Genomic DNA, 20,584 nt, shown 5'->3' with positions numbered 1-20,584 from the left:
ACCCAGCCTGCCTGCACACCAGTCTGGGCACCCCAGCTCAACTCCCTGCCCATGGGGTGCACTGCTCCCCTCCCTCACAGTGCCCAGGGGAACCAGCAGCATAACCCTCATCCCAGCCTTGACCTCCTGCCTTCCTCTTCCCTCCCTCCAGCACGCACAACAGGACTGTGCAGGATGAGCCCTCCTCTCCTCCTTCCTGCAGGACACACAGAACCTCAAACCCACCCTGCAGCCCCAGTGCCAAGGTGACCCCCGCTGAGCACAGGGACACGCTGATGTGCGGGAGCAGCACAGGACTTTTCACTTTTATTATAAAAATATCTGCAAGCAAAAAGGAAAAAACAAACAAACAAACAAAAAAATCTGTACAAGCAGTCACATTGCTCCCAAAGCACCCCCAAGGACCCCAGGTGCCCTCAAGCCCCCTGCACTTCCACTGCTGCAGGAACCAACAGAGGGTCAGACTCCACACAGTGGGCCAGGTAGGGGGCACAGGGAAGACATTTGTCCCCATGGGTGGGCTGGGGGGAGCCTGCCTGGCCCCCAAGACAGAGCTGGGGTGGGGGGAGCATATAAGTCTCTTATAAACTCTGTAGGGTTTGGGGGATTCTTTACTGAGGCCTCGGTCTTAATTTTGCACATCTTATTCTAGTGTTAAGTACACAGCAGTACACCCACGTACAACACAAAACATTGGGGGTTTCAGCTCTAAAAATTAACAGTTACATGTCAAACAGTCAAAACATGTTACACGGTACCTGCGGGGAGCTCCCGGGGGGCCCTCGCACGCTTTGTACAAGCCTGGGGCAGCGCTGGTGGGTCCCAGGGCAGGGCAAGGCTGAGCACAGGAAGGTGGTGATGATGATGAGGAGGATGCTCGGTGCTGAGAAGCCAGACCTGGAGCTCCCCTGGACGGCAGGGCAGGGGCCTTGGCTCATTGGCCTTCCAGCCTCTTGGCCTTGTGGCGAGACAGAGGTCCCGCAGAAGGGACACTTGGGAAGAGAGGCGGACACTTGGGTCCTTCCTTTAAAGCCAGTGTTTGGTGTCCAGGCGTGGTGGCAGAGCCCCAGAAGGCAGTGTGGGGGCCCTGCTGGTCCTGGGGAGCCGTGGGCCAGGCAGTGGCATCCCCATGAGAGCTGGTGTGGAGGCACTGTACCTGTCCCCTCAGCCCAGCTGGAGCTTCCCAAGGAGCTGCTGCTCCGCTGGCTGAATCTGCTCACGGGCAAACCCGGCACACTGAGGTTGAGCAACCCTTGATGGGGGTCCTGAAGGGATGGAGCAGGCGGCCCCAGGACCAAACTGCCCCCAAAAATCATGTCTCTCTGAATGGGAGAAGACCCCCACAAGTACTGCGGGCTCCATTTCCATCCTAAAACACAGGTACCGCAGCGCATCCTCACATCACTCCCGCTGCTTCCAAGAGAACAGTCTTAGGGAGGAGCAGAGCTGTTCCCAGCAGGACACGGGGTCCCAGCAGCCACTGCTCACTTCCTGGTGATCTGGACGCTGGCATACTCAGAGCCAGCCTCCTCGGGGCGCGGGGCCGGCCGCTTGGGCGCCTTGCTGAGGTGCACCATGTCCAGGTCGGCGTAGGTGAGGTTGTCGTCGCCGTTGGGCGCCTGGTTGCTCTGGATGCAGGCGTACTCCGACTGCTGGCTCATCTCCACCATCCGCCGGATGCTCTTCCTCTCCTTGTCGAAGTTCAGGTCCGCGTAGGTCAGGTTGTTGGGGTCGGATTCCTGTGTGAGGCACCAAGAGTTCCTCCTCTGGGAAGATGCCCCTGGACCCACAGCCCTGTTCTGGAGTCAATCCCACTGCAGCTTGGCCTGGGGCACCTCAACCTTGCTTGTATGGGGGAACAATGCCAGTAGCCACCACCCTGAAGCTATGCTCTACCCCATGCTATAGCTTCACATTGTGAGCCACCCCGTCACCCTGCTCTGGCTTCAAAACCACTGCCACAATTCCAGAGCTGTCACTGGAGCCACTCCATCCCAGCAAGGCCAGACTGCCCAGTGATGCCCACGCAGGAGCTGGCAGAGCCTGGGTGGGATGGACAGATTGCTGCTGATCACGACTTCGCTCGTAGCTGCGTCACCAAATGCAAAATAACTCCACAAATAGCCTGGCTGGCTATCGCACAGCTGGTTCCCCAGGCAGCACCAACCCAGACTTTACTGGGAGGAGAAGGAGAAGAAGGAGGAGGAGGAGGAGGGAGGGTGAAGGCAGAAAAGATTCTGGGAAGTGGCTATCCTCTTCCTGGGGCAGCCTCTCTTCCACCTCCAGCCACAGAGTGGAGACACTGAGATGTTTCACTGAGAACCACCACCCTCCACTCCCCTCTTCAGTGGCTCCCAGCCACTTTCCCTCCCCAGTCCCAGGATGACCCACCTGGGTTGTGGCCTCACTGCTCTTCTCTGGCTCATGTAACCTGGAAGGAGGGACAAAAACAGTCAGATGGATGGAGGGTCCTGTTGCCCTTTCCCTGGTGATGGAGCAGCTGGGGAGGTCAGATGCAAGCCGAGGTCCTTGCAGCTGCACCCAGCAAGACAGGTCCTGAGCATTGGCTTGTGCTGGTCCAGCTGCCTCTCTGCTGGCCAGAGACCAACTCCCAACAGCCTGCTCAGTGCCACCACAAGCAAAAAATCCCCAGAACCCCAGCTGGGGAGATGGGCAGAGACTGTGTTCCTGCCTTCTCTTTCACAAATTTTGGGGATACAGCTCTGTCCCAGTCCTGAGGGACTCTGTGGACTGGAGGTGTCTAGCTCAGAGTTCCCACAGGTTACCCAGTGACTAGAAGAGATTTGCACTCACCTGGCAGATGGTGAGCTTTTACCTGCTGAAAGAGAAGGAAAAAATTAGGAAAAAAATTAGGGAAAAAATAATTCAGGGAACAAGATAAATGCCCCATTTCCCTGGGCACAGAGATCACATGCAGAGACTGCTTCAAGGACAAGGATACATCTTTTCCCAGAGGCAAGTGCTTGCAATTCCCTGGAGTTTCAATCAATTTTGTTCAGGACTGCTCCTGGGGGAGCACAGGAGGTGCAGGGCAGGATTTAGACCAGCCAGAGCTTTCCTTGCAGCCTGCAAACAACCTGGGCAGCTCTATCCATCACCCCCACCGGGCAGGACCTGCAGCTGCACTGCCAGGAGTTACTGTCCAATGGGGCAATGTGAAACCCATGGGAAAGAGAGGAAAAAGGGGGTTGGGAGTAGCTGCCTCCCTGCCCCACACTTGGCTCCCTTACCCTTGATCTGCTTGGTCCGGATCAGGTATAGAATCGCAGCCACCAGCAGGGCCAGCACGATGCAGACCACACCCACCACAATGTAGATGAGCATATCATCTGAAACATCAATGAAAAGGTCACCATGGCCAGGAACGTGGTACCTCCCACTCCCTGCAGCCTCACAACTGGGACTGGCCCAGTGATGGATGAAGCACCAAGGAGGACAGCTCAGTGCCTGCCACTGTTATATCCCCCAGCCCCCTGATATGGAGATTTGGTCCTTCAACCAGATTTTAACTGGGGCTTTGAGCTTCCTCAGGGGGTGACACCACACAGCCGCCCGGGCAGGCACCCGATCCCCACAGCTCTGACGCACCCTTATTCATCTGGAACTCGTTGCTCAATCCCCCTAGGTTCGGGTTGGAGATCCACAGGACGGTTGAATAGTTGGCAGGGGCCTGGGCATCGTGCAGCACCGTGCAGGTGATCGTGGACCCGTTTTTCTCCTCCGTTGCTTGCACCTCCACCCGGCTTCTCAGCTCAAACAAGCCCTGGGGCAGCTCCAGTGGCCGTGAGAGGTTCTGCCCCTTTATCTCAATCCCATTCTCCAGCCAGGAAACAGACACTTGAGCTGGGTAAAACTCCTTCACGAGGCAGATGAAGGCCACGGTCTTGTTCACCTCAGCGGGGCTCGGCTCAGCGCGCACTTCAACGCTGGGGGGAACTGAGAAGAGAGGCAGAGCTCGGTGTTTGCTGTGCCTGGCTCTGCTGCCCACAGGGCGCCCTGTCCTCCTCCCAGGGACCCCAGCCCCACAGAGCAGGACCCCCATGCGAGCCCCCAGCCCTCACCTCGCAGGACCCTGCTGAGCTGGAAGCTCCCTCGCAGCGGGGCCGGCAGCGTGGAGTGCGCCACCTCACAGGTGAGCTGCGAGCGGGCATCGTCCCTCTGCAGGGTCACCTTCACTGTGCTGGACATGTTGTAGGTTTTCATCTTCCACTCAGTGACCTGGGGTGGCTGAACCCCCATGGGGTTGTTGTTCTTGAACCATTTCACCTCAATCTTATCAGGAAGGAACCCTCCAGTCGTGCAGGTGAAAGGCACCGACTCCTCCGGCCTCGCTCTCTGCTCAGGCCCAGACACGAGCGGGGGGCTGGGTTTGGCTGTGGGGACAAGCACAGGTCCATCAGACCCAGGCCCTGCCCCCTGCCCAGCCCTGGGCCTGCCTGGAGCAGAGTCTCACACAAGGGCATGGGGATGGCCCATGGCATCCTCTCCTGGACCAGCCCGAGCCCCTTCCCCATCCCTGCTCCACCTGAGCAGAGCCCGCTGGGTGGTTCCCATCAGGAGCTGCTCCAGGAGCCCCACTCACCTTGCACAGACACCTCAGTACCATTGCCACGCCTAAACAGCTCATCAACACCAGTGGCCGCCTTGACAAACTTCACACAGTAGTAGGTGCCCATGTCCTCAGGCTGGACATTGCTGATGCGGATGGTGAAGTCTGTGTCAGACACAGATGCTGCCATCGTCACACGGGAGGAGGAATCCACATTACTGGGGTCATAGACAGTCTTGTTCCCACTGCCCCAGCCCTTCAGCCACATCACAGGACCTGGTCCAGCAACTCCAGACGTGGTGCAGTTCAGGGTGAGCGTCTCCCCCGCTGTCACCGTCACCTTGGGCTGGGGCTGCTGCAGAGTGAAGTCCTGACCCGCCTGGGCATCCATACCTAAAGAAAAAAGAGACCAAGTCTTGCCTGGCACCACACATCCAGACTCCTGATGGTTCTCCCAGCCCTGGGACAGGCTGAGCACCCCAGGTGATGGGCTGTGGCCATGGGCACACTGCTCTGCCTGCAGCAGAGCTGGACAGAGCTTTGCTTGGTGACTGTGCTGAGCTCCATACAGATGGAGCACATCCCAGCTGCCCGTGTCTCCAGCATGCTGGGCTGCCTCCCACAGCCACCTGGCTTTGTCAGCCAGGAGAAAGAAGCACACAAAACGAGGTGCTCCAACCAGCCAGCTCCCATCACCAATGTGACACTGCATTTTCTATCCTGAATCTGTCCCATTTCTGCACGGAATCCCAGCCCTGGTGATCCCAGCAGAGCACAGCCAATCCCTCACCAATGTCAGCCAAGCAGGCGCTGTTCCTGCTCAGCAGCACAGGGAGACATCACCTTTGGAGCATCTCCATACCACTGGTCCCTAACCCAGTCACTTGTGCCACACCTCCCTGCACAGACAGACAGTAACATCCCAGATAACCCTCACTACACACCCATGGGTTACCCAGGGGTTAATTTTGTCAGCGCTTCCTATGCCAATATAGTTATTGCAACCAAATTCACACGAGATTTTAATCCTGGTCACTGCTTAAAGGAACATTTTTTGAAGCCACATGGGGAGAGAAGTGGGGGAACCATTTAGATCCACCTGCTGGTAACAGGTGGCTGTGGCACCCAGAACCAGTGTCACGGTCACACAGAGATCTTTGTGTTTGAGCAGGTAATGCTGAGCATCACGGGGAGCACATGGACCAGCACCCCACATCCCTCACAGCAGAATCATGGAATCACAGAATCTTTGAGGCTGGAAAAGCCCTAATATCGCTGAGTCCAACCATGAAGCCAGCACTGCCAAGCCCCTGACCAAATCACGACCCCAAGTGCCACATCCACACATCTTTTAAATCCCTCCAGGGATGGTGACCCCACCACTGCCCTGGACAGCTCTCTTACCCTTTCAGGGAAGAACTCTTCCCAAATATCTAACCTAAACTTCCCCTGTAGGACTTGAAGCCTCCTGTCCTGTTGTTTGTTATTTGGGAGAGGAGAATGACCTCCACCTGGCTACAGTCTCCTTTCAGGGAAATCCAGGACAGCAACCCATGCCAAGGCTTCCTTTGGGACCCAGCAGGATAATCTCTGGCTGGATGCTCCCAGGAGGACCTGCTGCAGGACAAGCTGCTCTGACCCCTCTGGCCACAGCTGGCTGTCACAGAGACCAGAGCTGCTTTTTGGCAGCTGTTAATCCCTCCTGACTCACAGTGGTATGTGCTGTACCCACAGATGTTTTCACTGTTCCACTGTATGTGGAATTACTCAGTCTCCATGGTCAGAATTATGAGGAGCAGCTTCTCCAGACTGCCCCAGTTAAAGGCTTTTTGCCCAGGGCATCAGTCCACAGCATCCTCAGCCAAAACCTTCAGGCCTTGGTGTTTCCCTTTGAAGCCATGTCAGGGTTAACACACCAGCAGCATTCAATATGAGAACAAGTTTTTCCCACAAAACAAGCACAGAGGGACAGAGTTGGTTTGTGTCATGTCCAGATGAGTCACTCACTCTGAGCCTTGGTCCTGCACCTGAGCAGTGGTGCCCTGGGCACCTGCAAGGCAACCCTGTGCTTCTCAGATGACACAAAAATTGTGGGGAGCAGCCCTGGAGCAGAGGCCTCGTGCACTCCATGTGCTGAATGCAGCACTGACACGGGGCAAACACCACTAGATCTGCTTCTGTGGCAGCTCCTGAACTTCTCCATCTCCTGCTGCCAAGAGACCTTTCGCAAGAAATGATTGAGAAACACACAGAGGAAGTTCACCAGCACAGAAGCATCATCGCATCATCTGTCTCTCGCCAACCCACTGCACGTGGATGTGACACAGGCAGGGACCAGGCTGCCACAGACACAGAGACTGGCACCCCCAGCCCTCCCAGGCACCCAGGGGGCCACAACACCAAGTACTGGCTCCAAACAAAGCTCATTAGCAGGCAGCACTCAGCACAGCAAGGGACACGTCCCAGCTGCGGCCACAGGAGCAGGAAGCCAGGGCCACCCCCACCACACACTCTGTGCCCTGTGGTGAGTGAGTTACTCACTGCTCCCCTCTGCAAAAGCAACTTCTACAGAGTGGTTACCCCCATGAGGGTCCCCTGCACCGGGCAGAACTGTCTGCACCGCCCCACACAGCCCAACCTGAGCGAGCCGAGCGCCTCCTCCTCATCCTCCCTCTCTCCATCTGCCCATCTCCCCATGAGGCACGTGGTGTGCTGAGGGGGAGAGCTGGGCAAGTGCCTGCTTTGGGGCCCCAGAGCTGACCCCAACACCAAAGAGTGTCAGGGTGGGCACTGCTCAACCCCAAAGGTCATTTCTTGGTTGCAGTGAAACATCCACAGAAGCGCTGGGACACGGAGCTGAGTGTGGCTGGGTGCCCTGCCTGTGGCTGGCTGCCATGCCTGGTGTGCAGCAAGAGCTGCCCACTACCATGGCACAAGGGTCCTGCCTTCCTGGAACCACAGGGATTTATCCCTGCAAGCAGCAGGGATCTCTCCCAGGGTCCAGATTTGCAGCCAGAAGTGGATGGTCTGTATGCATTCCGCAGCCCCAGCTCACATTCCCTCCTCACCGGGGCAGCAGCGTGCCTGCCTCCCCTGCCCAGGGATTAGCAGGCACAGAGCATGCTGTCGTCCAGGGATAGGATGCAAGGTGCTTTCCTGACTGCTACTGCTCCCAGAGGATCGATGGGAAAAGGGCTCCACGCTGCTGGCAGCGCCGCCTGCCCAGAGGCTTCACTGGCAGCTCTTGGTCCCTGCACAAGAGTCACACCGTGAGGCTCCAGGCAGCCCCTCAGACAGGGCTGAAATGGGGCTTTGGGGTATTTTTCCACATGCTCTGCTCCCTCAGAGACCCTCACCTAGCTCTGCTCAGATCACCCTGTTCAGGATTTCTGATCTATGACACACAAGCTCCAGCCAGATCCACCACAGGAACACCCCAACAAGGACCAGCTCCTGGCTGAGGAGCAGGAGTCCCAGCCAGACCTGGCTTCTCCACTTCCTGCCTGCATCCATCACCCCACACCAGGACCAAGCTGACCCCTTCCTGCTCAGAATGGCCCCAACCCCCTGCAGCAGCTCAGAGCGATGCTCCCACCCCTCCACCCCAAAGGGAAAACACAAAGGGGAAGTTGGCAGAAAACCCGAGAATACGCAAGTTAGAAAATGCAAAGTTTCCACCAAAGCTTCTTTCCTCTTTCTCCCTGAACACAGCTTTTCCTCACATGCAGCTGATGCCTCTCCTTCCCTTTTTGAGGTGCTCAGCCAGTGGGGGTGGGAGTGAGAGCCCAGCCAAGCTCCCTCCCAGCAGCTCACGATGTACTTGTGCACCAGGAGTGGGACATTCAGGGGCTTTAGGCCACAAAAACATGAGACACCACAATTTCTCACTGTTTCCCTGCTTCTCCCTTGCTGCCTGATGACACTTTTTTCCTTAGACCTGGATTTCAAACCACCAGGAATTGGAACACGATCCTCTTGCCCCCAAGATCATGGGGAACTTAGGTGCTCTGACCCTGTAATCTGTTCTATCCTACACTCCAGAATTAGCCAAGGGTTTTAGAGCCCTGAAATGCATCACCTGACAGTTCCATGTAGGTGGGAGCAGCCTTGCAGTGCAGACCCAGAGCACTTCCAGCCCGGAGCAGAGGCAGGAGCACGATCTAGCAGAGCCTGCCTCCTTCCCGTTATTCAGTTTAATTTGGGAGCAAAATAATCCCAGCTCTCGCTGCAGTGCAAGTTTTCCATGTCGGTGACACATTTTTTTCTATATTCCACCTTTTGAAGTATTTGATATTGAACAGATTGCAAGAGGCCGGGGTTTAATTCAGGAGAGGCTGCTTGGATGCTTCCTGGTAAAAATAGATTTTTTTCCCTCAGAAGGAGCTGGGTAAGGAGCTCCGGGATGGCTGCATGCTCCAGAAATGACGTGCAGCTGGTCACCGGCATCCCAAGCCCCACAGTCACTCACTGAAGGAGCAGGCCAACGGGCAAGGGAACCCCAAAATAATCCTGCTGGAATTTCACCTGCAGCAGGGCTGCCAGGGGCGGAAACTAACAGGTGCTGCCTATAAAAGGCCTGGAATCTGCTGTTTAGGGAAGGCAAGGAGAGCCCTGGGGATAGCTGCTGAGCCCTGAGCAGACCCCAGGGCGCTCAGGGAGGGCTGTAGTAAAGGCTGTGCTTCACATCCGTGACATCAGAGGAAGCCTCAGCTCACAGGCAGCCTCCATTTCCAAGTTCCCTTCCTCCAGCATCAGCAGAAATTCATCCCAAGAGCCAGAGCCCCAGCAGGAAACTGAATTCCCCTTTGGAAGAGGCTCTGTGAAGCACAGCTGAAACCCTCTGTGGGGACAGACCAGCGTGGAAGGGCTCTGCAGGGCAGCTCCTCAATGGGGCTTTGCTGTTTGGTTTCCCACATCTCGCTGCCTTTGGCCCACAGGAAGGTCTCCTCCAGGACCTTTCCTTTTCCCCTTCACTTCTGCAGAAGCTGTCAGAGCAGCCGGCAGTGGGAGCCTGGGCCAACTCTGCTGGAGTTCAGCTCAGTTTGAGCCACAGCCCAGGAGGGATTCGCCATATGGAAAAAAAAGACGTGCACGTTTGCACCTAAAAATCAGGGACGCAAACCACTTCAAAACACCAGGGTGGTTTTTTCCCATGGCTGGCTCAAAGAAATGGGGTTCTTACTCCAAGACCACATTTAATTAAGTTCAGGAGCTTTGCTGGAGCTATTCTTTCATGCAGGAAATCGCAGTGGCTCACTGGGAAGCCGCGCTCACCGCCAAAGCCTTCTTGGCTCTCAACAGCCAGAGTTTTCAGTTTGGGGCCAACACTTCTCAGTTGTGATCAGGCGACTCAAAGCAAGGAGCGTTGTGCTGAAAGCATTTGCTTTCTACCCAAGTTTGCATCCAGCTCTTTGCCCGAGTAAAGCTTTGATGGTAACTATTTCAATGGGCTCGGGAGAATGTGGGTTTCCCCCGCAGAACCTGGGCTCGGCTGCTTGTACTGGGATCTGGCTGAAGGGATGGGGTTGGAATTGAGCAGAAAGCTCAGCAGCAAGATGCTCCTGAAGATGCATCGTTACTGCTGCAGGTTTGCCTCAAAAACCCCATCCCTCCCTTGGCAGGGAGAGCAATTCCTTCGAAATCACCCAAAACGAAACACCCTAGAAAGGAAGCATCCTTGAAAGCAGCAGTCACCACAGGGCTTGGTTCCTGGTGGGATGAGAGACTTCCTGCTGCCGGCAAGGGAAACAGCCAAGAGTGGTACACTTTGACCGGTCCTTTGCAGTGTCCCCCAGCTTTTATAAGGGACTGCTGGAGCCATGAATGCCTGGGAGGTCTGGGGCACCCTGAGGTGACACAGGACTACAGGGCACAGGGTGCCCAGAGGTGTTGCAATTCCACCGCTTCAGTGCCCAACAGCTGAGAGCCCACAGTGGGGTGAAGCAGGAGGGCAGCAAGAAAGACAAGTTCTTGGCAGAGAAGACAGGCAGCCCTCACCAGAGCCTCCCAATGCCTTCTCCACTACCATCTCCAAGTGGGAATTCGGGCTGCTTGCTGAGTTTTGCCTCACCCATAGCTGGCAGGGGGTGCTCGCAAATGGGTGGGAACAACATGCCTCTTCATGCCCCTGCCGAATTCCCTGCCTCGCTGGAAAGGGGCATGCCTGCCTGCCTTGAAGTTGGGTTTGGGAAGAGGCAAGGGCCCCGCGGGAGCCTCTCGGCCACCGCCGCTCTCTAGGTCACCGCAGAAAGGTCAAAGCAACCGTGCGCGGAGAGGCGGCGTCATGTCGGTACCGGAGGTGTGCGGGGAGAGGATCGGGGGGGAACGGGGGACAGCGAGACAAGGGGGGGACAGGGCAGAGGAGAGGAGCAGGGAAAAGGGAGGAAGCAGGGCAAGAGCAGGGAGAGGAGCTGTGTGGGAGGGAAAGGTGGAAAACAGGACAGAGGAGGCAGGAGTAGGATGGAAAAAAGGGGGAAAACAGGGCAAAGCAAAGGACGGGAGCAGTGAGAAAGGGGAGGACGGGGCAGAGCAGGGCAGCAGGGCGGGAGGGAAAGGGGGGAAAGGCGCTAGGAAAGGAGTAGGAAGGCAGGCAGAAGCCATGGCTTACCGGGCAGGGCGAGCAGCAGCAGGCACGGCAATGCCCAGGCGGTGCGGCCGGGATCCCGGGGATGCGGCTCCATCGGTGCGGGGAGCGGAGCCCGCGGCTTCACAGCGCGGCCCCGCGCCCGGCTCAGCGGCTGGGTTTGATAAATAAGACAAATTAAAAAAAAAAAAAAAAGAGCCAAAAAAAAAAAAAAAAAGCAAGAAGCGCAGAACTGCAGCTGGCGAAGGAAATCGCCCTTCTCAGCCCCAAAATGAGGAAGGAGGCCGGGCTCCCCCCGTTCTCCCCCCGCGGCGGGCGGGAAGCGCACACGCACGCACCCACACGGACCCGCGGCCCCGCCGCCGCCCGTGGGCACCGGAGCGGGCTCGGGGCCGCTGACGGGGCCGCCGCGGCGGGGCCCCGGGCGGGCGCGTGCCCCGGTGCCGCGCGGAGCCGCCTCCCCCCGCGCCGCGCCGCCTCCGTTGCCGTGGTACCGGGGAGGGACGGAGCTGGCTCCGGCTTCGAGACCCCCTCCGGCTCCCAGCAGCCCCGGTTCAGCGCCGCTTCCCCCCGTGGCGGGGGCGAAGCCAGCCCCGCCCGCCCCGGGGCAGAGTCCTCCGGTCAGCCCGGTGTGCGGCTGCCTTAAGGTGGGCTGGGAGGGGACCCCCGGGACCGGCCGCCAGCAGCCCCGCGGTGCCCGGTGCCTGTCGGCCGGGGCAGAGCGAGGCGGCTCCATGGCCCCAGGGATGGGGGTTGGGGATCCGCTCGCTCGCCACAGGCTGCCGGTGTAGGCAGCGCTTGGGCACGGCCACAACACACAGAGCTCTGCATCCCCGGGCTGGGACTGGGGGCAGGAGCACACAGGGGCAACAAAACACAGCCCTGCATCCCTGAGCTGGGACTGGGGGCAGGAGCACACAGGGGCACCAAAACACAGCCCTGTATCCCCGAGCTGGGACTGGGGGCAGGAGCACACAGGGGCACCAAAACACAGCCCTGTATCCCCGAGCTGGGACTGGGGGCAGGAGCACCCAGGGGCAACAAAACACAGCCCTGCATCCCCGAGCTGGGACTGGGGGCAGGAGCACAGCCCTGCATCCCTGAGCTGGGACTGGGGGCAGGAGCACACAGCCTTCGGGGTCCTGAACACACAGGGGCCACCTGGGCTGAGCCAGGACAGGCTTTGGCAGAGGCACAAACAGCACACAGCCTTGGGGGTCCCGGGTGCCCTCCCAAGGGACACACAGGGCCGAGCTGTAAGCCCGTGTCAGAGGCACGGGGGGTGCTTTGTGGTGCCACAGGGCCAGGTCAGCTTGGCCCACGGGGCTCAGGGCCAGGAGGGGACATTGGTGCAGCACAGACAGGCAGAGGGTGGATGGGGAGGGAGAGGAAATTCCTGCACAGCACGCTGGGAGAATGGGGACATCCCCGTGATGTCCCCTCCGAGGGAGCCTGCAGCAGGGAGAAGTGAGAGCCTGAGGACAAGGCAGCTGTAGTGGTAGGCAGGGCTGAGGAAGAGGGTGTCGGGGTGTCAGCATCCATGGGATTCATGTCCCATGGATGCTGACACAAAGTCCTTCCCAGGGGAGTCACAAGGACACATTCTCCACTGCCTGCACCTGTCACAGCTTCTCACACTGCCCAGGAGCACTTCGGCCAGGCCCGGTACCTGGGATGCCAGGTGCAATGCTGGCAGCTCCCAGCACCACCCCACTGTCCCCTCTGCCCTGGCAGAGATGGGGCAGGCCCTGCAGAGCAGGAGCTCCCAGCCTAGCCAGCATCACCCCCAGCAGCACGGCTCACATCATCACTCTCCCACACTGGGCTGGGTCCCTGAGGACAGCACCGGGTGCCATCCTGGAGGACCCGCTGCCGGCTCCCCCTCCTCCCCTCCCTCCCTCCCTCTGCAGGCAGCCGCCAGGGCTGTCGGTTTTATTTAGAGCCTCGCACAAACACAGCCGAGATATCTGAAGTGACTTGGCACCATCAATCTGCGCACGGCGTCCGCCCGCGCATCCCCGGCCCCGCCAGCCTCCCCCTCAGCCCCAGCTACGCCCATGGGGCACATCCAGCCTTAGTTTAGCACTGCTGGGACCGGGAACCACTCCCCAGGCTTCTGCACCCACCTCCCTCTGCCATCCCCTGGCAGCTGGAGGCCGCACTCAAATGTTGTGGCCAGTTCTGCTCCCACTGGAAAAACTTTTGTGGTCAGCATCACTGGTCCTGGAAAGCCCAGTGCAGCCATCATTTCCCTTCACAGAGCTGGCCAGAGTGGCCAATGAGGAGCAGGGGTCCAGAGGAGCCCTTGCATTTGGCCTTTTGTGCATAGCAATGATTTCTTTGTACAGGGAGGGGACACATCACTACAAGAGGGACACAACACTTCAGAGGAAGCAAAGGTGCTGAGCTCTGCTCTTTGGTGCCCAATGATAAGACTCCAGAGAAGCTCTGCATGAAGCTCTGTCAGGGAAGTTTGAGGCTGGTATTAGGAAAAGGTTCTTCTACCACAGGGTGTTTGGGTACTGGAAGAAGGCACCAGTCACAGCCCCAAGCCTGCCAGAGCTCAAAAAGCATTTGGACAATGCTCTCAGGCACAGGGTGGTGTTCTTGGGGTGTCCTGTGCCAGGACAGGAGGTGGACTTGCTGATCCTTGTAGGTCACTTTCAGCTCTGGATATTCCATGGGATTAGCAGTGGTTTGTGGAAACCCTGCAGCTACACCACCGTGGGCAGTGCATCCCACCCAGCCCAAGTCCAGAAGCAGAGACCCTCAGGGCAAGTGGGTGCCCAGCAGGAGGGCAAATGCCAGGGACACACTGCAGCCATTCACAGCCACCTTTCCTGGTTATTTTTACATGGAAGCACAGATCCTGGAGGCCCGGTTGGCTTCAGCCTGCCTTGGATGTTCTGCTCGATGTGGAAGGTTCAGACAACCTGTTCTGAGGTGGTTTCAGAGCAAAGCCAGCCTGCACACAAGCAGCAGCCACCGCAGAGTGCTTGGGAAGGGAAGTTAGAGCTTAAAAAAAGCTCTGCAAGAGAAGGTACTGCACAGAGCAGATGGTGCGGCGCGAGCTTCCCGGGAAGAGCTGCTATTGCTCCCCATTAGGAAGCATATGGGCAGGCTCAGCTGCCTCCCCTCCTACCCATGGCCCTTCCACTCTGCATCACAGGGGCCCTGCTCCAACACGAGAGGTTTGGAGGATTCACCCTGGCAGGGCAGCCCTCGCCCTGCACTGGGAACCAGGGGGAAGAGGAGCATTTGGCTCCTTGTGCGCCTGAGACAGAGGGACAAAGCAAAATTTTGGGAGTGCAACTCTGCCATCATCATCATCCTTCTGTACAGAACACCCACAGTGAACAGGAGGCTGCAGCACTGCTTGGCAGGGCGGGCAGCACTGCCAGGCTCTCTGTGCTGCCAGCGGGCACCCAGGCTGTGCTCGCTCTGCAGCATCTCCCTGCTTCAGCTCAAAACCCCTGCTCCGGCAGGGAGGATTCCAGAGACCCCAGAGGATTCCAGGATTCCAGCCAGGAATTCAGCTCTCCCTGGCTCCAGGAGCTGGGCAGCAGCCAGCATGGGGACAGGGCAGTGTTTCAGGAGAGCTTTTCAAGAATAAGTTGATTTTCACAGCTTTGAGGCACAGCGAGGAACTCGCATCACGCTGCTATAGCACCTGTTTGGGGAAGGCACGAGCTCCGTGTGGCAGGGCTGGGCCAGGCTCAGCCAACCCTGTATGTTTGGGTGCTGGGCAGGCAGGGGTCTGCTCCCCTTCCTATTCCCAGTGAGAACCACAGGCTCAATGTCCTTGTTGCATTCCCAGCTGGGCAGCTCTGCAGGATCTGCTCCCTCCCCAGGAGAAGGTGGGGACCCATCCATACACAGGGACCCCCAGCCAGAGCAGCAGCACCCCATCTCTTGTCAGAGCCTGGCAGCATGCAGTGGGAACAATTACAGCCTTGCCTGAGCCATCCCAGTGGAAAGTCCTGCAGCACTGGTTTTGCCCAGACTGTTCTTTCATGCCTTAATCAGCTCCCTGTCTGATCCTCTCCCAGCTCCCACTGCCCGCGGGAACAGCGGTGCCTCCCTCAGCTGGAGGGGATTCACAGGGGATGGAGCTGGGAGAGGTTGCAGTCCCTGCCCTGCAGGGCCAAACCTGGGCCTGCTATTGAATCACATTTCACTGATGGAGGTGGCTGCAGTCTTTCTCTGCCTGGGACTTTGTCCCTCCTGATCTCCACACCAGCAATGGGATGGCACAGTGGGCAAAGTACCCAGAGCCTGAGTGGCCACATCACACCTGGACACAGGAGTTGTCCCAAAATGCTCAGTCCACCCTTCAAAAATCCAAACCAGCTTAGGGATACAGGAAAAAAAAAGCACTGATACTTTAGACATCAGCCTGGAAAATACCCCAAATTCAGCATCCAGAGGTGCTGCTTTGGGGCTGTGGGCACAGAGCCATGCCCAAGCACCAGCAAGTAGCCAGCACTTATGGGAGCCCTCCACAATAATGACTCAATGATCTTAGAGGTCTTGTCCAACCTCAAAGATTCCTTGATAAACCAAAAAACCCAGCGCCGCAGGGACTCACCATCCTGGGGAAACTCAGAGCCAGCCTGGCCCAGTCCCAGCCACCAACCCCTCCTAGCCCAGCCCCTGAGAGGTGCTACTTTCACAGTTCACCACAACAAAACACCCTGTGGGACCACATCAGAGCACCAGGCCCACACAAGGTCTGTTCTGGCACCCGCAAGACAGCGCAGCCTTCATACAGCTTCATGTTCCCCCCATCCATCCTCCAGCTTCAAAAACAAATTCCAAGACCCCTTCAGCTTCAGATCCAGGTGGACACATCCTACATCCTGCCCCCACCCACACCTCTCAGGCTTCAGTCAGCACCCAGAGAGGGCTTTCAGCTGGGAGAGAAGCACAAATGTCTCTTGAAGCGGGGAGCACCAATTACACTGCTGATATTTAGGGCTTCCAGCACAACAAATGGAGCTGCAGCTTCATTAGGTACCTTGCCAATTTAATCCGAGACATGCAGTACAGGGGAAGCTTAAATTAGTTTATCTCATGTTAACTTATAACAAGCAATATGTTAATGTGGGCATGGCTTTCATGGACTGTGACCCAGGGAAGGGGCACCCAGCCCTCTAAAAAGGGATTTTAGAAGCAGGGGTATGTATCCTACCTGTCTCCTCATGCTCCTGTTATAACATCCACCACCATAAGCACCTGCAGCTGGGGAAGGGGTGCACCACATCACCCCCTTATATATGGGAGAGACCCTGGAGAGGGTGATGAGCAGCAGGGGCCTCATTAAGGCTGTGATTGCCAGGAGAAGGGAGGGGTCGGCTGTGGAGGATGCTCTGTGAGCAGCCTGTGCATGGGTTTGCTCCTCACCTCTTGAGGGGGCTCATGAGAACTACCTGTAATTGTTTTAGCCAAGCTTTGATTGGGTGATTTAGGAGTTACAGCTGAGTTATTTCAGCTCTCTCAGGTCTTTGTTAGGGCCCTGGGGCACAGTTGGTGTGGGGGGATGTGTGGGGTGGAGGTGAGGTGCTCCCTGGCATGGGGCATTTTCTGAGGAGGCCCCTCTGTGCACATTGCCCAGACCCCCTGTTTCTGCCCCCTCCTTAGGGCTTCAAATCACAGCCCACTTAATTTTAGTGTCCCTTTGCCACTGAATTAATCCCCAGCACTGCCAGGATCAGCTGGTTCCCTCCAAGCCCCTGAAATGACTTTCAGGGAGGATGAGGGAGGGATAGAGCTCTGCCTGCCCAGCTGGGCTTTGCTGGGCTGGGGTGATGCTCCCTGTGAATGCCCCCATGGCACTCACACACTGTCACCCTGGGCTTCAGCAGTGGCAGCAGAGCCCAGTGTCAGCCCACCCACCACCATCAGAATGTCCACCATCTACCAAGCAAGCAGGAAAACCCACAGGCTCCAGCAGGGACCCTATCCACAGGGCAGCTGAGCCATCCTGGGGCTGGGCTGTGCTCCCAGGCTGCTGCTGGCAGGGGTGGCCCGTGGGATGCTGCAGAGCAGTGAATTGCCCGGGCTTCCTTAATGCAGCCCAGCACAATCACACTGCTCACACTCTGGGGGAATTCCTCACGGCTGTGTCAGAGCAGGAAAGGTGGTTTATATCCTGTGCCTGGCCTGGAAACGGCCCTGGCTGACCTGAAGTGAGGGGTTTTAGGGTAAAACTGCTGACAGGCTGGGAAAACACCGCGGCAGTGTGGGCTGGGAAGGACAGGGCTGGCAGTGCTGGCGCCTGTGCCCGCTGAGGTGCTGCGAGTCCTGGCAGGGCTGTGCTGACCTTGGTTGGCAAACAGGATCCTGCCCCTTGCCCCAGAGAAGGGTTTGCTCTCTGTGTGGGTCTCCAACACGTGCACAGCCCCGGGACTAAGCTGCACAGGAAGTGCTGCAGTGACCATCCCTGGAAGTGTTCCAAAAACATGTGGATGTGGCACCTGGGGACATGGTGGGCTTGGCAGTGCTGGGGGAATGGTTGGACTCCATGATCTGAGGGGGCTGTTCCAACCTTAACTGATGACAGGGACGGGCACAAGAGAGACCCCACTCAGGGCAGCTCAGCAGGGACACAGGGTGGCCCCAATCCTGCACCCTTAGTGCAATGGTTGCAAAACTGGGAGAGGTCTGTGCTGTCTGTATGGAGCATGACTGGGCTCACCCCAGCTCTGATGGGCTCCAGAGCCACAGGGAGCCTTGGTGCCCACCCTGGGACCCTGCCCCAACCCCAGGAGCAGAAACGCTGTGGAGGAGGAAGTGGAAGGGACAGGGGGGAGGGCAGGCAGGGTGCAGGCAGAGAGCTTCAGCCATGCAGGGACATTTCAGGGCTGGGTGTTAATCATTGATGGACTCCTGGGAGCTGTTTGGACTAAAGTCTCCCTCCCTGCTCTGGAGGCGGAAGTTCTGCACTGTGCTGGCTCCTGGGGATGTGGGGGCAGTGCCAGCACCCAGAGGCCCCAGCACACAGCCAGCCCCACGGAGCGATGCTGGAGAAGACCTTGGTCTCCCCTTGGTGGTACCAGCAGGACTGTGGTGGAGCCTGGCCGAGGGAAGAGAGATATCATCTCAGTTTCCAATGCCAGTTGTTGGGGTTTTTTTCTGCATCCTCTCCAAGTTCTTTGTTGATTGCAAATCGTTATCATGAAAGCGCATCCGAGGCTGCAGCAGCAGATAACGCTGGAGCTCAGAGAGGCTGCACTGCCTCAGAGTCCTGCGGCAGCTGCGGATGGAAATAAAACTGCTAACGTGGGGGATTGATCATGTTCAGCCAGCTCAGCCCATTGCTTCCTGCTTGGCAGAGCCCTTGCTGTGAAGTGCTAAAATCCGGGCTCAGAGGTGGGATTTGAGCCATGGAACCAGGCGTGTGGGCATCACCCCAGGGATGCCCATGGAGGGCTGAGAGACAGCACATTGGGGTAGGAGACCTGGTATGAACCTGTGCCACTCTTTGCTGCAAAGGAAGGTGGCATGTCCAGCAGTGGGGACTTTGTAGGGTCATTTGCTGGATCTGATGCCTCACAGTGGGAATGGCATAACTGCTGGGATGCAGGGGGGCTGCACCCCCTGAAACAGCCAGCGCTTGGAAGAGGATGCTGACCAGCCCTCAATGCCATCCCCAGCCCTCCTCCCAGGCTGTCCCTGTGTCACTGTCCCCATGTCATCCCCAAAGCAGCCCCAAGGCTCAGGAGCCACATTCCAGACCTGTTGGCTCTTTATTTTGGCCCCGTTGAGACTCAGTGCTCTCAGCTCTGTGGGGCTTGGGTTATTCTGGCCCTGCTGCTGGAGGCTGGATGGAGAAAAATGCTTCTCCGTGGGGTTTCTTTTGGTCTGTCCTTTTTTTTTAAGTTGAAAGCAACAAAAATCTGGGGGATTATTTCTGGTCATCAGGATCCACCACGCTCCCAGTGACTGCATCGCTCCAAGGGGCTGGCCCTGATAAGAAGCTGCAAATCCGAGCTGCCAAGTGCTGCCATCCTGCTGGAGCCTTGGAGGGGGATCAGGGATTTAGAGGGTCTGTGTGATGTCTAACAGGTTTAGAAAATATTGCCTGGGATTATCCACTCGCGGCGGTGACCAGAGACCTCTGAGCCGCGGCGGACGCCGGCACCGGCTGATGTTTGCTCAGGGGGGTCCTGCGTGCTGAAATCTGATCTGAGTGTGCCCGTTCGCGTTCGTGGGCGCGCTCCCTCGTGTGCACACGCGTGGATGTGCAGGAGCAGCGGCTCTGGGGCGGGATGGAGCTGTGAATGGGGCTGGTGCCCCCTGACACCGCGGGGCTGAGCCGTGTCCGACCCCCGTGGCTGCCAGCCCCGTGCGGGGTCTGGGGTGCCAGAGGGGTGCTCCAGCCTTCGCCGTGCTGCAATCCTGTGAGGGCAGATCCTGACCGCCAGCGTTAATGATATCCACCCAATTAGCCCAGCCTAGCCCCAAGGATTAGCGGATGGAGCCATCATCCCGAGGCGTAAGCAGTTAACGCTGCTAATTAACAATCGCGTGAATCTCAGCCCAGCCACAAAGCGCAGCGGCCGCGGTAGCCGCGGGCAAGGGGCGATGCCCACCCAGCCGGGCTCCGGGAGACGGGAGCTGTTTACGGAGAATTTGCCGGGCTCGGGGATCCGTTATTTTTACGCGTTGCCATAGCTACTGATGCCATTATAAAATTAAGCCTGAACCATGTGGAAGAAATGGATCTGTCAGAAGGAATTATTTTCGGGAGCGCGTTGTGGGTCCGAGCCCAGCCGAGGGGTGATGGGGGTCCCCGCTGGAGGCAGCTGCCTCCTGCCCACGGGCACGTCCCTGGAACGAGGCGCCGGGCAGGCTGCGGAGCTCCGGCATCGCCGGGAGCCACCGGCGCCAGCACAGCCCCTCCGGGCTGGCAGCATCGCTGGGCACGTCCAGGGCGAACAAAAGCCCGCTGAGAGGGAGCTTTCAGGCCGTGCTGTGCTCCCTCCCGCAGCGCCTGCTTTCCCCCTTCTCCTGCCTCTCTCAATATTTTTCCCTTTCCCTGCACTTCTCTGCAGAGGGACACTCGTGCGGGCTCGGGGCAGCCAGCGCTGGGGACACGGCCAAGCACAGCCACGCTTTAACCTCGCTCGGTGCCGGGAGGGGCTGGGGGCTCCAGGGACCCCACAGCATCCTGCCCTCGGCACAGGGAGCTCCAGGGACCTCACAGCATCCTGCCCTCGGCACAGGGAGCTCTACAAGGAGTTTCCCTACCCTGAGCTCTTCTCACTGGACAAAACCCCCTGGAGCATTCCCAGGAGAGTGCATGGCTCACTTCGGGTACAATCTACATGGGGATGTTGGGAGGACCAGGGCCCCACCAAGAGCTGATCCAGCATGAAGAGCACCAGGAACTCCAGCGCAGGCAGAGCCCCTCTCCCACCCACTCTGGG

General features: G+C 58.1%; 1 protein-coding gene across 4 annotated transcripts; it reads right to left on the bottom strand.

Annotated features, from left to right (window-relative positions):
- Window positions 1-278: 278 nt before the first annotated feature.
- On the bottom strand, window positions 279-16,371 carry LOC139599594 (tyrosine-protein phosphatase non-receptor type substrate 1-like). 4 transcript variants are annotated; one of them, XM_071446992.1, is made up of 9 exons: window positions 16,345-16,371; window positions 11,178-11,307; window positions 4,604-4,963; window positions 4,083-4,394; window positions 3,610-3,957; window positions 3,252-3,350; window positions 2,815-2,839; window positions 2,392-2,431; window positions 279-1,739 (listed from the first exon to the last, which is right to left on the bottom strand). In XM_071446992.1, exons 1-9 carry the CDS (start codon window positions 16,354-16,356, stop codon window positions 1,485-1,487), a joined length of 1,581 nt encoding a protein of 526 aa, XP_071303093.1. In that variant the 5' UTR covers window positions 16,357-16,371; the 3' UTR covers window positions 279-1,484. The 4 variants fall into 4 exon arrangements, with proteins under 4 accessions (XP_071303093.1, XP_071303094.1, XP_071303096.1 ...); XM_071446993.1 differs by having other exon boundaries at window positions 2,815-2,836; XM_071446995.1 differs by lacking the exon at window positions 16,345-16,371 and adding an exon at window positions 11,648-11,799.
- Between the last annotated feature and the right edge of the window lie 4,213 nt (window positions 16,372-20,584).

The sequence above is a fragment of the Agelaius tricolor genome, unplaced genomic scaffold, assembly GCF_023055355.1.
Source record: "Agelaius tricolor isolate 1412-34295 unplaced genomic scaffold, bAgeTri1.0.p SCAF_23, whole genome shotgun sequence".
Classification (NCBI taxonomy): Eukaryota; Metazoa; Chordata; class Aves; order Passeriformes; family Icteridae; genus Agelaius; species Agelaius tricolor.
The sequence above is the reverse complement of the archived record's forward strand: the minus strand, read 5'-3'. Positions and strand labels throughout refer to the sequence as shown.